Source organism: Xyrauchen texanus, chromosome 36 (assembly GCF_025860055.1).
Source record: "Xyrauchen texanus isolate HMW12.3.18 chromosome 36, RBS_HiC_50CHRs, whole genome shotgun sequence".
Classification (NCBI taxonomy): domain Eukaryota; kingdom Metazoa; phylum Chordata; class Actinopteri; order Cypriniformes; family Catostomidae; genus Xyrauchen; species Xyrauchen texanus.
Genome location: NC_068311.1, coordinates 18,866,929 through 18,888,157, shown reverse-complemented (window position 1 = coordinate 18,888,157; position 21,229 = coordinate 18,866,929). Strand labels below are relative to the sequence as shown.

Genomic DNA, 21,229 nt, shown 5'->3' with positions numbered 1-21,229 from the left:
ATTGCAGACTTGACTGAGCCTGACATGTTAATTTTAATTCAATTTATGTTAATAATGTTCTTGATCCAATGTTTCTGAGATTGCACATTGTTTAAATGCATGCATCACAGAGCAGAAGGGCCAAAGTGGATATTTTCTAGCCGTTGTTCTTTCCTCAGCTGACCAAAACATCTGTTGCTCTGTCTGAGTGGACACATGAGAATGTAAAGCTCATCATGGTGACCCACATTTACTTTCTTACTTCCACAATGCATAGCAATTGTAAATTACTAAAATTATTCTATTTTGCATCTTTTCTAATGTAATTTTCTTGTTAAAAATATATTATATAGATCAGGGGTTTTAAAACTTTTTAATGCCAACCACCCCCAAATATGATACTCACCTTGCGAGGGATCCCCTCCTCAAATCTATTAAGGTCGCTTTCTATTTTTGTGTATAAAGACCTGAGAATATAAGAGAATATAATATATTATGAAAAAAATCTTTAAATAATTATCTTTCATATTGTTATTGTACTAAAGCCAAAATAAATAATTAAAATGTTATCTGTAAGGATACGCCGATATATCGGCCAAATTAAAACCACTGGCTATAACCATCTATATAAACTGCCAATGTCAACAATAGTTTTTTCATATCTGCGTTTTAATGCTTTTGATCACACAAGAAAATGCTGATATGAAAAAACAATGGTTTATTAATAACCTTTATCAAATAACCTTTATTCCCCACATAAATTGTCATGTTCAATTATGTTTTATATGTTTTATATATTTTTTACATGTTGTATTTATCTTTCATTGCGGCTCTCTTAAAATGTTGGCCTGTCGTGTTTAACAGCACCAATCCACATTCAATGAAAATTATTTATTGTTAAAACAATTAATAGCTTTGTGCATCTTTGTATATTTTTAAGGCATAATTCCTAAGCAAAACAGTGATTCGATGACAAAATAATGTAAGTAAATGGAAAATTATTGGTATCGGTCTATAGTTTTTTTTTCTTTTCTTTTGTCAAGATCAGTATCGTATCTGCCAAAAATTTTCATTTTCATCTGTATTTATCTGAAAAATATTTAGCTAGTTTTTAAAACATTGACAGAGTATGTTTTTTCATCCCAATAACTGGGTCATGTTAAATGAATAAACCGAAGAGAACATTTTTGAGTAAACTGAAATGGCAATAATGTCAAATTCTGTAAAAAAAAAAAAAAAAAAAAATATATATATATATATATATATTTATATATATATATATATATATATATATATATATATATATATATATATATATATATATATATAGTTTCTGTATATATATAGTTTCTGTATTATTTAATTTGTTTTTACTTTTTTACATTTATGAACACTTTTTCTTTTACTGAAATTATCCACGGACCCCTAAACACCCCCTTAGTATTTTCTTGGTATTTGGTATGCCCTGTTTTTGCTTTAATAAAAGTATGCATTTGAGCAGTCATGGACTTGATGAGCTGACGTTTTGTACAAAGGAGTTAACGTGGTCAACATATCACAAATTTGCTTATATTTGATTTGTGAAATAGTGCCTTATATTTTAAACATCGAAAATCGAAAACTTCTCTAAATGACAAAAGTTATATGTGGTCACAGATGTCTTGACACCACTGTAACTAAAAGTTTTTGCATACCATTAAATAGACCATTCGTTTGACCTTAGAGATCTTGTTATCCATTAAAGAGAAAATGCTGTTAGCAGGGCATTATTTTACTCTGCTGAAGACCCACAAATCTTATCAAGTTCAAGTTTTAACAATCCTGCATAGGATACAAAGAGGCATCATTTTTTCAGACATAAACATAAACTTCAGGGATCACTGCTAAAATAAGCGCAAGGGATAACAAAAGCCTAAGTCTGCTAAATTAAATGATTACAACAGACATCAAGGGGTTGGGCACTTTTTCACCATAGTTACAGTTCCCCTTGACAACAGTGGAGAGTGACAATTATATTCAGGGTCCTTCAATACCCCCAGGTTCCCCTGCTCACTCACTTGATTTGTCTCCATTAAGCACCTGGGACAGTGAGCGTCTGCTGCCTGCACATGAGAAGAACGGGGAACTGCTGACACTGCTCAGGCAAGATTGCTATTTTCTAACTCAAACATTCAATCAGCAATGCTATGAATAGAAGCATTTAATTACACACAGATTAAATGGCATGGTCAAAAATAAATATAGCCTGCCACAAGGCTGTCTCCACTTGTCTTTAGACACTTTCCAAGAAAGCCTGTGTCTGTTTGCCATGAAATGAAATGATGTGTTTGAGAGTAATTTAGCGTAAATACAATTATTGTATATAATATCCATCAGTGTTGTCAGAAATTAACTTTTTAAACTAATTAACAAATTTTTTCAAAGGGTCAATATTTGCCACCTGGAGTTGACTTAGGGGAATTCCTATTTTCCTCTATGATGACTTATTTTTGAAACTGTATAAAAAACAAACTTTGTGCATTCAGAGAGAAAAAAACTATTCAGGAAAAAAATATCAGAGAAAATAACACACTTTAGGACACTTTAAAAAATCACCTAGTACATTTGTTTTTCTAACTTGCATTTCAGGGCTTCCATAGTAAATACTTCAATTTAATCATTTCATTAAAAATGTATTCTCCATTTGAATAATTACAATAATTAACTAGACCGAGAGTACAATGTTATGGAATACATCAAATGTTCCACACAGATGTTTACATTTTTTATATTAAGCTAATTATAATAACTATAGATTAACCCTTACACACAACCTAAATCTATCAGAAAACTTTTTGCATTTTTAGAATTAAAATAACCTCTATGTAAATTACTAACACTAGGTAAATTATGAAGAGTGTGAAACATTTAATGTGATAACCCAGGATTACACACAAGTGTAAACAGCCCAACAATGGACACTGATTGCTACAGTTACTAAATATTTGATTGCCAGTACCAAGACTACAGGGTTCAATAAATGTCTTTCTATTTGATTAAACATTTATTTGCAGAGGAAGTCTGGTGTGGTAGGCCATTTAAACATTTGTCTTAGGTGGTTTGTTCCTGGTTAGTGATACCTGGACGGAAGAAAAGGTGCACACATAGTTTATTCTCTTGGTGAGACTGTCAACATGGGATCTGGTTTCTCCTCCAATGCCCCTAAAACCATCTACCTGGACGTAGATGGCAAAGTGCAGAAGGTGAGCATCATGTTTAAAGGGACTCGTGTTTACCAGAATTCAAAATATTAGTTGCAGATCATTGGTTAACAAGATTTGGTTGTTGGTTGTTATGTCCGAAATCAAGGCTAAGTTAAATATAAATGACTGCAGTGCATCATAAAATACTGCTGTGTTGTTGAATACCTCACCAGCCTGTATGTAGTTATTGTTTTACATTTAGTTTGCTTAAAGGGATGGTTCATCCAAAAATGAAAATTCTCTCATAATTCACTCATCCTCAGGCCATCCCAGATATGTTTGACTTTCTTTCTTCTGCTGAACACAAACTAAGATTTTTAGAAGAATATCTCCATACAATGAAAGTGAATGGTGACCAGAACTTTGTAGCTCCAAAAATCACTTTAAGGCCACAAAAAAGTAATCCATAAGTCTCCAGTTGTTAAATCCATAATGTATCTTCAGAAGTGATACATGAAGGGTGTGGGTGAAAGTGAAAAAGAATGTGAAAGTGAAAGTGGATATTTATATAAAAAAAATGGTACTTAAATATTGATCTGTTTCTCACCCACACCTATCATATCACTTCTGAAGATACTGTATGGATTTAACAACTGGAGACTTAAGGATTACTTTTATGTGGCCTTAAAGTGATTTTTGGAGCTACAAAGGTCTGGTCACCATTCACTTCCATTGTGTGGACCTACAGAGATAAGATATTCTTCTAATGATGGTGAATAAATGATGAGATAATTTTTTAGACTTTTTTAGACTTTAATCTAAAGAACAGTCGATAAGGGTGCTAAAAGTTTCATTTTGAAAATGATATGAAGCAGTGTATAATTACTGAGCCTCAAAATGTTTTACTCATTGACATATACACAGTAGGGATGCTTGAGATGACAAAGAGTATAGTAATGAAGCGCATGAAATATGCTAGTATTTCTTACTCTTTTTTTGTGATATTTTTGTTATGTTGGACTTTGCTATGCTGAATCTTTCACCACTTCAACACTTACAAATACTTGTATTTTGTTTTAGTTTTTCTGTAATTTTTTCCAGTATCAGATACAGATTTCCAGTTCCATCTAAATCACAGACTTTATTCAGTTTGATCAAAATCCTTTCTTTACAGTCCCTGGTGCACATAAGCCAAATCATATGCTGCGTATTTCTTAATCAAAGCCACTAAACAAGATGTTAAGCAGTTTGGGTGTCAAAAAGAGAGCACTAAAGTCAATGTGCACAGGTTAAAAATACAGCTCAAGATGACGTGTTCCACAGGTGTAACTGACATTGCATGATGTTGTGACACTTGACGAGCATAAATGTTTTCTGCATTGTATTTCCCCAAGTCATTTTCCCTTTGCCTGAAGAACAATTAATAGGGCTCTTACACCATATAGAAATTATAGATTTATTTTCTTACTCATTACATGTCTAAAAGTGTATGTGGCAGAACTTTATCAGTGCTATCGTGAAGCACACTCAACATGCTAAGTTCAGTCAGAGATGCCAAGTGGACATATGGCTACTGTAGGACACAATCTGCTACTGATCGGAGCCTGTCTAGCACACCTGCCCCTGCTGCACCACCTTATTCTTCATTCAATTAATATACTCATCAATACCAACAAAACTGTCATTTTCTTTTATAAATAATGCTTAAACCATTCATATTTAGAATTTAAAAAAAAATTCTCAAATGCTACTCTTTTATACAATAGTTCAGGTTGGGAGACTTAAAGGGATAGTTCATACAAAAATAAACAATTCTCTCATCATTTATTCACCCTCATGCCATCCCATATGTGTATGACTTTCTGTCTTCTGCTGAACACAAATTAAGATTTTTAGAAGAAGATATCAATCCATGTGAATAGATACCAAAATATTGAAGCCCCAAAAAGCACATAAAGGCAGCATAAAAGAAATCCATATGACTCCAGAGGTTTCATCCATGTCTTCAGAAGCGATATGATAGGTGTGGGCACAGCTAGCAATATTTAAGTCCTCTTTAATATAAATTCTCCTCCTTGTCCAGTAGGTGGTGACATGCATGAATGATGTGATCCACCAAAACCAAAAGAAGAAGAATGTGAAAATGAAAAGGGAGATTCATAGTAAAAAAAGGACTTGATTGATCTGTTTGTCACCTACATCTATTATATCGCTTCTGAAGAAATGGATTTTACTCATATGGATTACTTTTATTCTGCTTTTATATGCTTTTGGAGCTTCAAACTTTTGGTACCATTCACTTGCATTGCAAGGAACAACAGAGCTGAGATATTCTTCTAAAAGTATTTATTTGTGTTCAGCAGGAGAAAGAAAGTTATAGACATCTGGGATGGCTTGAGGGTGAGTTTATGATGAGAGAATTTAAATTTTTGGGTAAACTATTCCTTTAATGTAGTAAGGTGTTTTTTTAAATCCCATGTCATTTTCAATGGTATATTAAGTCAAGTAGGCTACAAACATATCTCAAAATACATGTTTGAGTTTTGCATTGTGATAGTGTGTTAGAGTGTAATAGCTTGAGTCTGCTGTTCACATTGTACTACATACATGTATGACAATAAATACAGCTTTTACAGCTGACACACCCTAATTTGTCCTTTTGTATAGGTGCTGTTTAGCCGTCACTGCAGCCCATGTGACATCAAGGAACTTCTGTGTTCCTCCTCCAACACCCCCAGGTCTGTACAGTATATTACTGTAATTTACTACTAATTAACACCACACCATCTTGAAAACATACAGTGATCAAAAATGGAAATCTCTTTTATGTGCATGATGCTTGGGCACTATACCTGACAAAACAGCTCAGTGTCAGATGTTTAATAAATCCATAGAATTTCATTTCAGTTTCTGTTTTATTTCTGCTCTCTATAGGAATACAGCCATAGTGATGGTGGACCCTGAAGGGGCTGTTGTGTCCATTGATCCCACAATGCCCACCAACACCCGCAAGTACAAAGCAGTTTTGCTCTTTGTTTGTATAAGGAATTGTTAATTTTCATTTAATTTCATTCCTATGCTGTCCTTTCAGCTCCCTGTACAAAGTCATTCCTTTATCTACTGGCCAGTTGGGGGGTAACGTACATCATATTACACTTTTTTTTCTCACTATGTTTGGCTCTTACCTATGACCTTTAGATCACTAGATCTCCATTTACTCATACTGTTTCCAGTCAGGATTATTCTAGCTTATAATTTTAAATGTATTTTAATGCTATTATTATTTAATTTGTCTTGGAAATTTACTTAGCTTTCATTTAGTTTCACCCTGTTACTTATCATTCAGTTTTAGATTTTCCCTGTTTTATAGTTTCAGTTTTGTTTTATTTTGTTTCAGAAAACATTTTACTGCATTAACTGATATCATGCAGATATTTTTAAAATATTTACATTTCCTTCTGCAGCAGAACTGAAATGAAGATTTTTATGAGCACATTTCAGCTCTGTATGTCCATACAATGCAAGTGAATGGTTGCCATCAGGCTGCTGGCTGTTTGATGGTTCAAAAGGCTTATATAGGCAGCACAAAAGTAATCCACACGACTCCAGTCAATTCATTTATGTCTGTAACGAAGACTCAGGTTGAGTGTGATCCATATGCGATTTTATTACAAGGATAATCTCAGTGGAACAGGCAAAGATCGAGAACCAGGCAAACAGTGTTATAAGTGACAAGGCAGAATCGTAGTCAGACAGGCAAAAGTTCAGGGCAGGCAGCAATAGTAGAGTTCCAGGCAAAACAATACAAAGACAGGCGGCAATCAAACGTAATCGGAGGTACAAGGCAGGGTCGAAAACACTGATAAGTAATGCAGGTAGATAATAATGCTCAGAAATGCAGCCGGGCAAACAAGACTTCGCAATGAGAGAATAAACAAACAGGGCTTAAATAGAGGAAGATAATAGGAAACAGCTGTGGATGAATCAGACCAGGAGTGTGGGCACATGGGAAATGTAGTCTTTGAGTCAATATTCGGGAGAGCTAGATCTCCGGTGGCCACTTGGGGAGCTTTCACCGGTATTCGTGACAGAGCCCCCCTCCTGCGAGCAGCTCCTGACGAGAGGACACATCCGACGTCGAGGTCTACCTCTGCACCGAGGGGCCGGCTTATCCGGATTGAGCCTATGGAAATCCGAGATGAGATTGGGGTTGAGGATGTCATCAGCTCTGACCCAGGATCTCTCCTCCGGACCGTACCCCTCCCAGTCTACCAGGTATTGGATCTGACCTCTCTGACGTCTGGAATCTAGTAGATCTCGCACCAGGAAAGCCTCCTCGCCATCCACTATCATGGGAGGGGGGCCAGAGTTAACGCCTTCCTCCTCAGCTCTCGGACCACCGGCAGGTTTCAACAAAGAGACATGGAAAGTAGGAGAGATGCGATAATTAGCAGGTAACTGAAGGCGAAAAGACACAGGGTTGATTTATTTTAGGATTTTGAAAGGACCTACGTACCTGGGACTAAGTTTCTTGCAGGGCATGCGGAGACGAAGATCTCGGGTTGAGAGCCATGCCCACTGTCCTGGAGCGTAGTTAGGATTCTGACAGCGATGGCGATCCGCTTGTTCCTTAGACCTGTTTACGGCCTGTTGTAGATGGACGTGGGCCTGGTCCCACACAGCCTCGCTGCGCTGGAACCAGCTATTCACAGCAGGAACTTCAGAGGGTTCACCGGACCAAGGAAACAATGGAGGTTGGTACCCCAGAACGCACTGGGTGTTAGATTCTTGGAGGGCTTGAGGATCGAGTTTTGTGCATATTCAGCCCAAGGAAGGAAACAGCTCCAGTCAGTTTGGTTGCAATGACAGTACATACGTAGAAACTTAGTTATTTTTCTTGATTAACGAGAGACGATGTCCTCTGGAAGCCCATAATAGCGGAACACATAGTGGAAGAGGTGTTCCGCGGTTTCAAAGGCTGAAGGGAGTTTAGCCAGGGGTATTAGGCGACATGCTTTGGAGAATCGATCTATTACAGTTAAAATGGTGGTGTGACCTTGAGAGACTGGTAGATCTGTTACGAAATCAATGGCGATGTGAGACCATGGTCATTGTGGGATGGGTAGAGGTTGAAGCAGGCCTGCCGGAGGTTGTCTAGGGGTTTTAGCAGTATTGCAAGTGTGACAGCCGTTCACGAACATGTTGACGTTGGCCTGTAGAGTCTCCCACCAGAATCGATTCCTCAATAAGCGTACCGTGGAGTTGATGCCTGGGTGTCCTGAGTTTGTGGAGGAATGTACCCAGCGAATTACCTTCTCCCTCAGGTTTGGTGGTACGAACGTGCGATTGGGTGGGCATCCAGATGGGGGTGGGTGATGTGTATGGGCCTGGGAGATTTCTGCCATAATATCCCACTGAACCAGGGCTAGAATCAGTGCTGGAGAGATGATGGGTTCTGAGACAAGAAGAGAGGATGGCGCCAATGCCTGTGTTAGACACGTCAACTTCCACCACAAAAGGAGTGTTGGGGTCAGGGTGATGCAGGATCGGAGCCGAGGTGAAGTGGTTTTTTAACTGGCTGAAGGCCTGGAGGGCATCGGTAGACCAGTGCAGTTTGGAGTTTCCCCTTTTTACCATGGCAGAGTGCAGGGCAGCGGCGGTACTGAAGTTTCTAATGAACCTTCTGTAAAAGTTGGAAAATCCTAAGAAGCGTTGGAGTTCTTTCACGGTAGAGGGTTGAGGCCAGTTAAGAACGGCGCATACTTCTCATCCATAGCCACCCCGTCAGGACTGATGATGTATCCGAGGAAGGCAATTGAAGTCTGATGGAACTCGCAATTCTCCGCTTTGGCATATAACTGATGTTTCATGAGTCGTTTTAATACAGCCCGGACCTGTTGGACGTGTTCCTCCAATGAAATGGAATAAATCAGGATATCGTCGATATAAACTATCAGACACTGATTCTACATATCCCTAAACACGTCATTGACGAAGGACTGGAACACAGAAAGTCTGTTGGACAAGCCGAACGGCATAACCAAGTATTCATAGTGGCCACTGGTGGTAGAAAAGGCTGTTTTCCACTCGTCCCCCTCCCGAATGCGGATTAAGTTATAAGCGCAGCGTAGGTCGAGCTTAGTGTAAATCTTAGCAGATCGTAGTTGTTCTAAGGCTGCGGGGACCAGAGGTAACGGATATCAAAACTTGATTGTGATATCGTTCAGGCCGCCATAATCAATACAGGGACGGAGACCCCCGTCCTTCTTACCCACGAAGAAGAACCCCGCTGCTGCCGGTGAGGTGGATGGACGAATGAATCCCTTGGCTAACTCTTCCTCGATATACTTCATGGCATTAGATTCGGGTTCTGATAGGGGAAAGATTCTGCCTCTGGGTGGTGAAGCATCGGGCATCAAATCGATAGCACAATCACTCGAACGATGAGGCGGTAATTGTGAGGCTTTGGATCTACTGAATGCTTCGCTCAGGTCTGCATATTCTGAAGGTATTTGTGGAGTTCCGCCAGTTTCCTCCAATACCTTGGTAATTCGCACGGAAATAGGGGTGACGGGTTCTAAACATCTATTTAAACAGTCTGATCCCCATCGTATGATCTGTTTGTCTCGCCAAGAGACTTGTGGGTTATGAACTTGCAGCCAGGGTAAGCCAAGAATGACTGGATTGTGAGGAGAATGAATAACAAAAAAACTAATGGTCTCGGTGTGTAAAACCCCGACTCGTAATGAGAGGTCGGTTGTAGAGTAAAGCACCTGGCCGGTGCCTAGGGGACGTCCATCTAACGCTGCCACTGTCAAAGGAGGTTTACATGGAATTAGTGGGATATTATGTTGAACAGCTAAGGCTTCATCAATGAAGTTACCGGCCGCCCCTGAATCCAACAATGCTTTAGTGAGAATATTTCCCTCTGCACAAGTTATATTTACTGGTACTTCTAGACAGGTAGTGGATTGAATAGAGAGAATAGGTAAACTCACCCCGTGCTTGTGAGGGTCACGTCCGGCAGTTTGCTCTCAGATGTCCCGCTTGACCGCAATATAGACAGAGATGGTGGTTAGTGCGGCGTTCCTGCTCCTCCTGGGAGAGATGTGTTCGGGCGACTTGCATAGGTTCGGGGTCTTCCCTGAAATGATGCAAAGGGCTGAGAGGTTTGTTCCATCTACCCGGTCTCCTGGAGTGAATGAGATTGTCAATTCAAATAGCTAGGTCAATGAATTGGTCCAGAGTGATGCATTCATCTCGACATGCCAGCTCGGACTGTACTTCCACGTTCAAACCCTGGCGGAAAAGCAGTTTCAGGGTATCCTCTACCCAAACTGTTTGCGCTGCCAGAGTGCGGAAGGATAGCGTGAAATCAGCTGCTGTCTGGTTTCCCTGATGGAGTGTTAGCAGTTGCTCCCCAGCGCTCCTTCCTCCCTCAGAATGATCGAAAACCTCTGTCAGACGTTGAGTAAAGGCTTTGAATGTGGTTCGGTTTAAACCTTGGTTTGACCAGACAGCTGTCGCCCATTCAAGCGCTCTTCCTGTGAGTAGCGAGCACAGTAGAGAAATTTTACTCTCATCAGAAGGCTATGACGCGGGTTGTTGGGATAAAAACATGGAGCATTGCATTAGAAAGCCCTTGCATTTGGACGAAGTTCCGTCAAACTTCTATGGAAATGCTAGACGTGGGCTGGTGATTGCAGTGTTGTGAGACACAGCGACGGGTATCGGAATGGGTTTTGCCGCTGCGGGTATGGGTTCCGGTGCGGGCAGGTGGAGACTTTGTACGGATCTCATTACTTCCTCCATCAGCGAGGTAAGTTGGCCCAGCTGGTGTTGGTGAGATGCCAGTAAGTTTGCTTGTGCAGAGAGTTCTTCGGACACCCGCGCGAAGACCGCTAGATCGGTAAGTGGCGAAGTCTTCTGTAACGAAGACTCAGGTTGAGTGGGATCCATATGCAGTTTTATTACAAGGATAATCTCAGTGGAACAGGTAAAGATCGAGAACCTGGCAAACGGTGTTATAAGTGACAAGGCAGAATCGTAGTCAGACAGGCAAAAGTTCAGGGCAGGCAGCAGACAGCAATAATAAAGTTCCAGGCAAAACAATACAAAGACAGGCGGCAATCAAACGTAATCGGAGGTACAAGGCAGGGTCGAAAACACGAATAAGTGCAGCCGGGGCAAACAAGACTTCGCAATGAGAGAATAAACAAACAGGGCTTAAATAGAGGAAGATAATAGGAAACAGCTGTGGATGAATCAGACCAGGAGTGTGGGCACATTGGAAATGTAGTCTTTGAGTCAATATTCAGGAGAGCTAGATCTCCGGTGGCCACTTGGTGAGCTTTCACCAGTATTCATGACAATGTCTTCTGAAACAAATCAATAGGTTTGTGTAAGAAACAAATCGATAATTAAAATGTATATAATCTGTATATAATCACCTAACTCTCACGTGACATTATTCCTCTGTTCTGAACAAAGCGTGCGCTTCCGATTTCTCGCATGAACGCGAGAGCTCATTGATGCATCAACTGCTAGCAGGAAGCATTTTTTTAAGTTATGCTGCCTAAATAAGCCTTTTGAACCATCAAACAGCCAGCAGCCTGATGGCACCTGTTTATTTGCATTGTTTGGACATACATAGCTGAAATGTGCTTATTAAAATCAAATATCTGTTCTGCTGAAGAAGAAAAGACATATACAACTGAGATGGTGTAAAGGTGAGTCAGTCATGAGATAATTTTTATTTTTGGGTGAACTAACCCTTTAATTGGTGATCATTTTTATGTATATATATGTATATATATATATACACATACACACACACACACACACACACACACACAAACACATATAGTTTTCATCTTTGTTTTCATTAACAACAATACCACTGTTTTGAGCCAAGAGTTACTGTGCCTTGATTTACAGCCTGTGTATTTAACTCCACAGAAAAGGAAGATATGTTTCAGAATGTGCTCTCACAGGTAGCAGAGCAGTTCAGCAGGTAACAGACATATTTGTTTTCCCATGGATAGGAGATTTACGAACAATCCCTGCAATGATTCTGTGCTGAAACCAGGACAAATGATCTTTTTTCTAATACTACACAGAGCATTCAGGATCAATGAACTGAAAATGGAAGTGACCAACAGACTGGCTATGCTGGAGAAGAAAGTAGAATGTATGTATTGGAAATGTTGAAGTTTGACTGTTTGCTGTCATCTACAAATGCTCATAATGTGCTTGACATTGTTTGATAGAAAGACATGATGATCATAAGATATTCGTCTTGTCTTCTTTTGTATTAGTATTAGTAGTTGTGCTAGCATTAACAAACCCCTAGGATGTAAACAAACCCATTACCCTAAGTATTTAACTTCAGGGCATTACTCATCCAGCACCTTTGTGCTTAATGAATGATAACTTAAATTGCATGTCTTGTTGAGGCGAGGTATGCAATTAATTTTCAAAGTGCTCAGACATATGAATAGACTTCCAATCTATGGACCAAAATATTACAGACACCTTGTACAACTACCCAGAACATATTAGCAAACACCTAAAACACTATAGCAAGCCAGAACATCCTAGAAACTGCATTGCACACCTTTGCAACAGCATAGCAATGCCTGGCAACACCCTAGCATTTTTGTGTTTTGTATGTGCAAGCATCTCTCACATCTTCTCTACAGTGGAAGGTTTGAAGGTTGTGGAGATTGAAAAGTGCAAAAATGACCTAAAGAAGCTGCGAGATGAGATGATGTCCAGTGCAGGAGGAAGGTAATGCTTTCCAATTAAATCAACACATGTGTTACAGTCTATTTGCTTATCCATTTAAAGTGGCATCACAGCAGTAAGGCTGTAAAATTAATACTTCTTCACTTTCTTTTTAGAGTGAATTGTACATGCAAGTTCAATTTTTCAGACGATGGAAAGAAATTAACTCCTAGGCGTGATGTGCCCAGCTACCCAAAGGTGCTTTAAATTTTAAAAAACATGCTTTGACTGAATAATGTACTCTAGGGGATAACTCACTGATTGTCTTGTTTAAATTTAATTACTTTTGCAAACCCTGTCTTTATTTCCTCAGTACACGCTTTCTCAAGAGACCATTGAAGCTCTGAAGAAACCAACCTTTGATGTCTGGCATTGGGAGCACAATGAAGTTAGTCAGCTTGGTGCAATAAAAACATTTAGAGATTCAATGATGTTTGGGCCGTTCACATTTCTGCTTTGATAGATATTTGATAGTGACTTTACTGTGTGTATTTTTCAGATGCTGAGCTGCCTAGAGTACATGTATCATGACTTAGGTCTTGTGAAGGAGTTTAACATGAACCCTATCACTCTCAAACGCTGGCTGGTAAGACAATGGAATATAATATTAAAGGAGCCATATAATAAATATATTATTATTATTATTATTATTATTATTATTATCATCATCCCCCCCTCTCCAAAAGGAGGCTGGGTTTACTCCAGGAGGAGGCCAGATTACTCCAAAAGGGGGTTGTGCCAACTCCAAAGGGGGCATTACTTCCACTCACAGTTAGGATTAGGGAAAGGGTTAGGTCAGGTTAGGGACTCCCTAAATCTTTGCTGGCGATTTGAAGCTCCCGGCCCTTTTGGGGCTCTGCCTGTACCTATGTCATTCTCAACAACGCACAATTTCGAGCTTGAGTCACTATTAGCGTCTGCGTTCAGGTACTTGAATAGAGTACGCTTTGGCCTTAAAAGGATAGTTCACCCAAAATTCTGTCATAATGTACTCATCCCAGATATTTATGACTTTCTTTCTTCTGCTGAAAACAAACAAAGATTTTTAGAAGAATATTTTAGCTCTGTAAGTCCATACAATGCAAGTGAATGGGCAAAATTTTAAGCTCCAAAAGGACAGAAAGGCAGCAAAAAAAGGAATCCATACAACAGTAGATTTAAGTCCTTTTTACTATCAGTTTGCACTTTCATTTTTATTGATCTGTTTCTCACCCACACTTATCATATTGCTTCTGCAGATATATGATATAGATTTATGCACTGAAGTCTTGTGAATTACATTTAGGCGTTAGTGTTTATTTGCTTTTATGACCCATACACTTGTATTGTATGGACCTACAGAGCTGAGATATTCTTTTAAAAATCTTAATTTGTGTTCAGCATTAGAAACAAAGTCATAGACATATGGGATGGCATGAGGGTGTTTAAATAATGAGATAATTTTCATTTTTGGGTGAGCTATCCCAAGATACAAATGCCCTCCTTGCATATGAAATGAGCAACAGCGTTTTTCTGCACTCACTGTGGTTGGAATGAGTTGTGTTGAGAGCTTAGTACCAACAAATGCTCTTTTTGGACTGGTGGGAAGTTTTCATTCCTCATGATATTACCCCTTTAAAAATGTGTTAACTTCAACTGAAATTCCATGTGAAATAAATTACCAGCTTAATGCAGTATAGCTTTAACTATGATAATTCTATTTATATATTCTCAGCTGGGCATTCAGGAAAATTACCGTACCAACCCATTCCATAATTTTCGCCATTGTTTCTGCGTGAGTCAGATGATGTATGGCATGATCCACCTCTGCAACCTGCAGGTGAGAACTCTCTTACATACATAGCAATTAGCACAGCAATTACTCTGGAACAGTAAAAGTGGATCGCTGTGTGTGTGGCCTCCAGGAAAAGCTTTCGCTGACAGATTTGGGCATTTTAATGACTGCTGCAGTGTGTCATGACTTGGACCACCCTGGATACAACAACACGTAAGATCCTCGCTTCTGTGTCATTATGTTCTCAAGTTAGTTCTTATAAAAACCATACAGGTGTACACAGGTATTTTCCTCCACATTTGTGATGTCAATTTTACAGTAATACATTTTTGCCATTTATTTTAGTAATCACTGGCTTGATATATAATGCGATAATCTAGCATGTTCAGTGGCTGTCCTTTGACAGGTATCAGATCAATGCTCGCACTGAGCTGGCTGTGCGCTACAATGACATATCTCCCCTGGAGAACCATCACTGCGCTGTGGCCTTCCAGATACTCTCGCTGCCTGAGTGTAACATATTTGCCAACGTGGACCCTGATGCCTTTAAACAGATTCGACAGGTACACCATTTATTCCCTAGAACAGCCATGAAATGTCCGCCATTTAAAGGGATAGTTCACCCAAAAATATAAATTCTCTAATAATTTACTCACCCTCATGTCATCGATGTATATGACTTTCTTTCTTTTATAGAACACAAACAAAGATTTTTAGAAGAATTTTTCAGCTTTGTTTGGGTGAGAAACAGATCAATATTTAAGTTTAAAATGATTTGTATGATGCCTTTATATGATTTTTGGATCTTCAAAGTTCTGGCCACCATTCACTAGCATTGAAAGGACCTACAGAGCTGAGATATTCTTCTAAAAATCTTTGTTTATGTTCTGCAGAAGAAAGTCAAACATATCTGGTATGGCATGATGGTGAGTAAATGATGAGAGAATTCAATTCAACTATCACTTTATCTTACAATCTAAGACATCTTTTCTACAATTAATATTAAATATTTGTGTTAAATGAATATTTATTGGCAGGCTATCATCACGCTGATTTTGGCGACTGACATGGCGAGGCATGGTGAAATTCTGGAATCGTTTAAGCACAAAGTGGACTACTTTGACTTCACCAACGAGGAGCACGTGACCTCTGTATGTACTGAACATCACATGGCTTAAATCAGCAGTGAACACAACACAGTGCGATAAGACCTTTTTTTGGCTTTGGTTTTGGTTTGGTGTAGATGGCATTTGGCAATTTGACAGGTAAAGATTTGTTGACCCGCTCTTCGACCCCATTTGGTATTAAGATGTGTCCGATCACATGTGGTCAGCGAGACACATCTGTTTACACCTGCCTCCTCCTGTGACCACTTGTGTTTGGATTTCGAGTGGACTTACAGCAATTACTTTGTCAGTGTGCTACTGCATGATAATAAAAGTCATACAAGACAAAGAAAGTACTAATAAAACCAGCACACTGTTTCTCCCAGATGCACTTGAAATTCAGTCTAAGCACAAACGCAACATTTCGAGCAGAATTATCCATTGTTTTAGTGGAGTACCTATATTAACCTGAGCTTAATGGAATATGTGTGTGCTTGTCATCTATGTCACTGCATGTTTATATAAGACACACTAAAGAAGACCTGTGACGATCTTGTGCTTGTATATGCATTAGCTATTTTTAAATTATATGAAAGGACGGTTATATCCTTTTTTAAACTGCTTGTATCTGGCAAAGTTAAACTCTTGTTTTAGCGCAGCCGTCAATTGACAGGTGAGTGCAGGTGCACTCACTGCAGTCCAGGACGCATTCAGGAGGGATTAGTGTTTACACCTCATATGCGATGTGGTCACATGCGTTTTTGACTACCTCCATATGTGGTTTTGTGATCCGATCTACCTAAATGCCTCTTACAGTAATACCAGGTGTAAATGGGGTTTTCATGTTCCCCTGTTATATTTTCAGATGAAGATGGTCCTTATCAAATGCTGTGACATTTCCAATGAGGTCAGGCCCACTGAGGTGGCAGAGCCATGGGTGGACTGTCTGCTGGAGGAATACTTCATGCAGGTTCTGATGTATACTAATGGCTCACTAATTTAAAGTTATCAATGTGATAATTTGAAAATGAAAAAAACTTGTCAAGTGCAGTGTGTTGGCGTATTTATGATTGAAACAGGATGTTTGGGATGGGACATCAAAGGGCCCATTCCTTGTTTTAGGCAGACAGTTTTTTTAAACAGTCATTAGCCTAAGGGTTACATCACAGCCATGAACATAATTTGCTACTTTCTATTGCTTGTTAGAAGTACTGGTATAATTAGGGGAAGGGACATTCTCATTCTAGAGAACATTATTGGGCGAAATGAGTGAGAGGAGTATGAGTCATCAATATTTTCGGTTCTTTTTCCCAGAAAAGAAAATATGAAAAAAAATTATAAATAAAGGAAATAGCTAAAAGTACATTTTGTCAACTTGTTGGAGAACACTAGCATATAACTGACCTCAAAGCAAGCAGAAATTAACTTAAAACCATTGTCTGTGTTCAGAGTGATCGAGAGAAGTCAGAGGGGCTTCCTGTGGCGCCCTTCATGGACAGAGAAAAAGTGACAAAACCCACGGCACAGATTGGCTTCATTAAGTTTGTCCTTATTCCCATGTTTGAAACTGTCATGAAGGTATATGAGACAAGTTCTGAAGAAATATGTATATTACCTAATATCTGTATATACTGTATAATATATATATATATATATATATATATATATATATATATATATATATATATATATGTTATCTTATATCTGTATATGAACATTTAACATCAGTCAATCTTTAAATGATGACATGATTGAAATACATCATATGTTGTATTGTCTACAATGTTGAATATGTAGGTGTGAATGTTTGTTTTTTTCTCTCAGCTTTTCCCTCAGATTGAAGAGATTATGGTGCAGCCTCTCAGAGACTCACGAGACCACTACGAGGAGCTAAAGCAAATTGACGATGCCATGACCGAGGTAAATGCTCCTGTTTTTTATATCATTCATAGTCGTGGCCTCTTTGTTGCTTTTGACCTACAGTATATTCTACATCGATCATCCACAACATTAAAACCACCTGCCTAATATTGTGTAGGTCCCCCTCGTGCCACCAAAACAGCGCCAACCCACATCTCAGAATAGCGTTCTGAGATTATATACTTCTCACCACAATTGTACAGAGCGGTTATCTGAGTTAATGCAGATTTACTGAGTAACTAGTCTGGCCATTCTCTGTTGACCTCTCTCATTAACAAGGCATTTCTGTCCACAGAACTGCTGCTCACTGGATGTTTTTTTATTTTTGGCACCATTCAGAGTAAATTCTAGAGACTGTTGTGTGTGAAAATCCCAGGAGATCAACAGTTACTGAAATACACAAACCAGCCCATCTGGCACCAACATGCAATCATGCAGATACAGGTCAGGAGCTTCAGTTAATGTTCACATCAACCATCAGAATGGAGGGAAAATGTGATCTCAGTGATTTGGAGTGTGGCATGATTGTTGGTGCCAGGTGGCTAGTTTGAGTAATGAGACAGTTCAACAGAGAATGTTCAGACTGGTTCAAACTGACAAAGTCTACGATAACTCAGATAACCACTCTGTACAATTGTGGTGAGAAGAATATAATCTCAGAATGCTATTTTGAGATGCGGGTTGGTGTTGTTTTGGCGGCACGAGGGGGACCTGCACAATATTAGGCACTTGGTTATAATGTTGTGGCTGATACAGTACAGACTACCTTCTGTGAATTACATGACAGGATAAATAGCTTTCCAGATTTTATATGTAAATGAGTTGATAGTAATGTTGTTAAAAGTTACCAATGACTTAGCCTAGACGGAATCTCCAGACTTTTTTTTGCATTTTCTTTGCTGACTTTGGACTTTAAACATGATAAAAATGTGTTAAACTAAGCTGATTAAACAGAAGACTGAATGTTCTGGAGTTCAGTAGGAGCCGATTTAATGTGGGCCTTATATCAGGATATAACCTAGAATGTAGGATAGCTTTCCTGATAAACTGTAGTGGTTGGTTTGGACCTAAGATGACAAAACGTTACACAAATAGTACTGCTTTCAGATTTTTGGGTGTTTGCCTGTAAAGATATGTGTTTGAAACATTTTAGTCAAATGCAGTGATCCAGTGTGCAACTGGATTATCACAGATTATCGATGGAGCCCCATTTTGCTAACTTAAAGGTGTGTATTTTGTTAATTGAGGTGAAGAAGAAAAAAACAGAAAATATGTCATTAGGAGGGAAGAAGAAATAAGCACTACTGCAAGCTGAATAGTTCCACGTAAGTATACTTTATTCACCACACACTGAGAATGGTGTGCTTTTTTCCCCCATATACACATTTAAAGGAATAGTTCACGCAAAAAGGAAATGTCTCTCATCATTTACTCACCCTCATACCATCCCAAATGTGTATGGCTTTCTTTCTTATAACTTTTATCTCAGCTCTGTAGGTCCATACAATGCAAGTGAATGGTGGCCAAAACTTTAAAGCTCCAAAAAACACATAAAGGCAGCATAAAAGTAATACATAAGACTCCTGTGGTTTAATGCATTTGGGGTGAGAACAGACCAAAATGTAACTTATCTTTCACTGTACATCTTGACATCAGCAGTCTCTAGGCCCGAACATGATTTCAAGCTCCATTACACTTCCTAGTGCTTGATGCATTTGCAGAGCGCTAGATGGCGCTAGGAAGTGAAATCGAGCTTGAAATCATGACCACCAAGGAGACTGCAGATGTCAAGATTCATGGGTCTGTTCTCACCCAAAACTGATAGGATCACTAAAGAAGACAAGGATTAAACAACTGTGGATTACTTCAAAGTTTTGGTCCTTTGGTTACTTTAATTTTTAAGATGTAAATCAAAGGGCTTTTTGGTTCAAGTGGCTGATCTGTTTTCATGTGTAATTTCAGGGGTAAAGTTTTTCGACCTGTTTGCACTGCGAGAATCAAGTTCCAGTTTGAGGATCTGTGAAAGCTCTGATGCTGGGCTGGTGTTTGCCCACCGAATCTAAAGGTCATCTAATCAACTTATGAAATCAGGAGTTGCTTCTTTATGCTACATGGTATCAGACTGCAAGGCTGGTCTGATTCTTTGTCTTTGTCATCAATCAATTATAAAGCCTTTCTGGCTGAAAAGGGCATTTTTTTTATTTTTGTTCATGATTTTTGTCCCAGATTTTGTTTGTTGTTAAAAAAAAAAAACTTCTATCTTTAGCAATCAATGGTGAAATCAAATTTTTATTGCATCTACGTAGTATGTAATCATATAAAAGGTTTGTACTCCCAAAGCAGTTATGATACCAGGTTACAGCATGACATATATCTTTTGAGAACTAACTAGTACCTTTGGAAATATTTTTTGATCATTATCAAATGTCAGCAAAATATAATACCAGTCCATTGTCAAGCCGTTCTCCCATGAGTTCCTCTAAAACACTCAAGTTCACATTTTTAGGTGTTTTTTGTGGTGATATACAATACCACTATAAACCATAATATCAGTCTTTAAGGATACATAAGATCTCCCATAGCTATTCGTAAATGTTCCAAACCACCTGTAAATGTTCTATTTCTCATGGAGACATTTTATTAAATTTTTTTATCTAATAATTTGTCTTAGAATGTCTTCAAAGAATTATACAGTTTCGGTCCGTTCACACCGAACACATATTTGTGTCCATCTGCGCTGTTTTTTAAATTGTTTTTATATGTAAACATGTACTAGACCAGGGCTATTCAGCCTCATCGACAAGTGGGCCAGATGGAAAAAGTCTCTGATGCATGCGGGCCAAGAATGTTTTAACATAAATCTTCTATCAGATATCATGTTATAGTAGGTCTATTATATGTGTTTACTATATAGATAAAACGTCTGGGTTCATAGATTTTAGCTTTTTTTTTCATGAGAAATATTTTCAAGCAGAAAAGTCTGGAGAAAAAAAACATGACAATAACAGAGAGAACAATTAAAACTAATAATACAAATTTTATTAAACAACAACAGTGAATTTGTTATTTTTGGTGAAGTTTTATGCATTCCAAATGTAAGTTTGTTATATATGCAATTTCAAATCAAATGTTTTCCTTAACAAATTAATGAACGGAACTTTTCAGTTTCTCCAAACTCACGCTTCTCAGTCAGCCATGATTTTAGTTCTTTAATCTTGGTGGTGCAACATGCATCTAGCTCGAAAACAATTGAAAAACAGCATGAACGAACACAAAAGAAGGTCAGTGTGAACAGCCCCTAAGACAACTGAAAATTTCAAATGGGCCAGAACTGTCCCGCAGGCAGCCAGTTAAATAGCCCTGCACTAGATGGACATCTTTGACTGTTGTGCTGCATCCCTGATTTTTCAGCACCTTGCACAGGAGTTCCGCGGTTTTTAGACATTTTGTCAGGTTAAAAAGAATTCAAGTTTTAAAAACAC

The 21,229-nt window shown here is 38.6% G+C and overlaps 1 protein-coding gene across 1 annotated transcript; it reads left to right on the top strand.

The window, feature by feature from the left end:
- Positions 1-3,086: 3,086 nt before the first annotated feature.
- LOC127629744 (high affinity cGMP-specific 3',5'-cyclic phosphodiesterase 9A-like) lies at positions 3,087-19,858 on the top strand. Its single transcript, XM_052106961.1, has 19 exons — positions 3,087-3,221; positions 5,829-5,899; positions 6,096-6,173; positions 6,253-6,296; positions 12,120-12,174; positions 12,281-12,351; positions 12,863-12,950; positions 13,064-13,145; positions 13,261-13,335; positions 13,447-13,533; positions 14,662-14,766; positions 14,852-14,934; positions 15,128-15,284; positions 15,759-15,872; positions 16,693-16,797; positions 17,277-17,405; positions 17,652-17,753; positions 19,004-19,072; positions 19,710-19,858. The coding sequence occupies exons 1-18, from the start codon at positions 3,153-3,155 to the stop codon at positions 19,043-19,045; spliced, it is 1,557 nt and encodes a 518-aa protein (XP_051962921.1). The 5' UTR covers positions 3,087-3,152; the 3' UTR covers positions 19,046-19,072; positions 19,710-19,858.
- Positions 19,859-21,229: the final 1,371 nt, after the last annotated feature.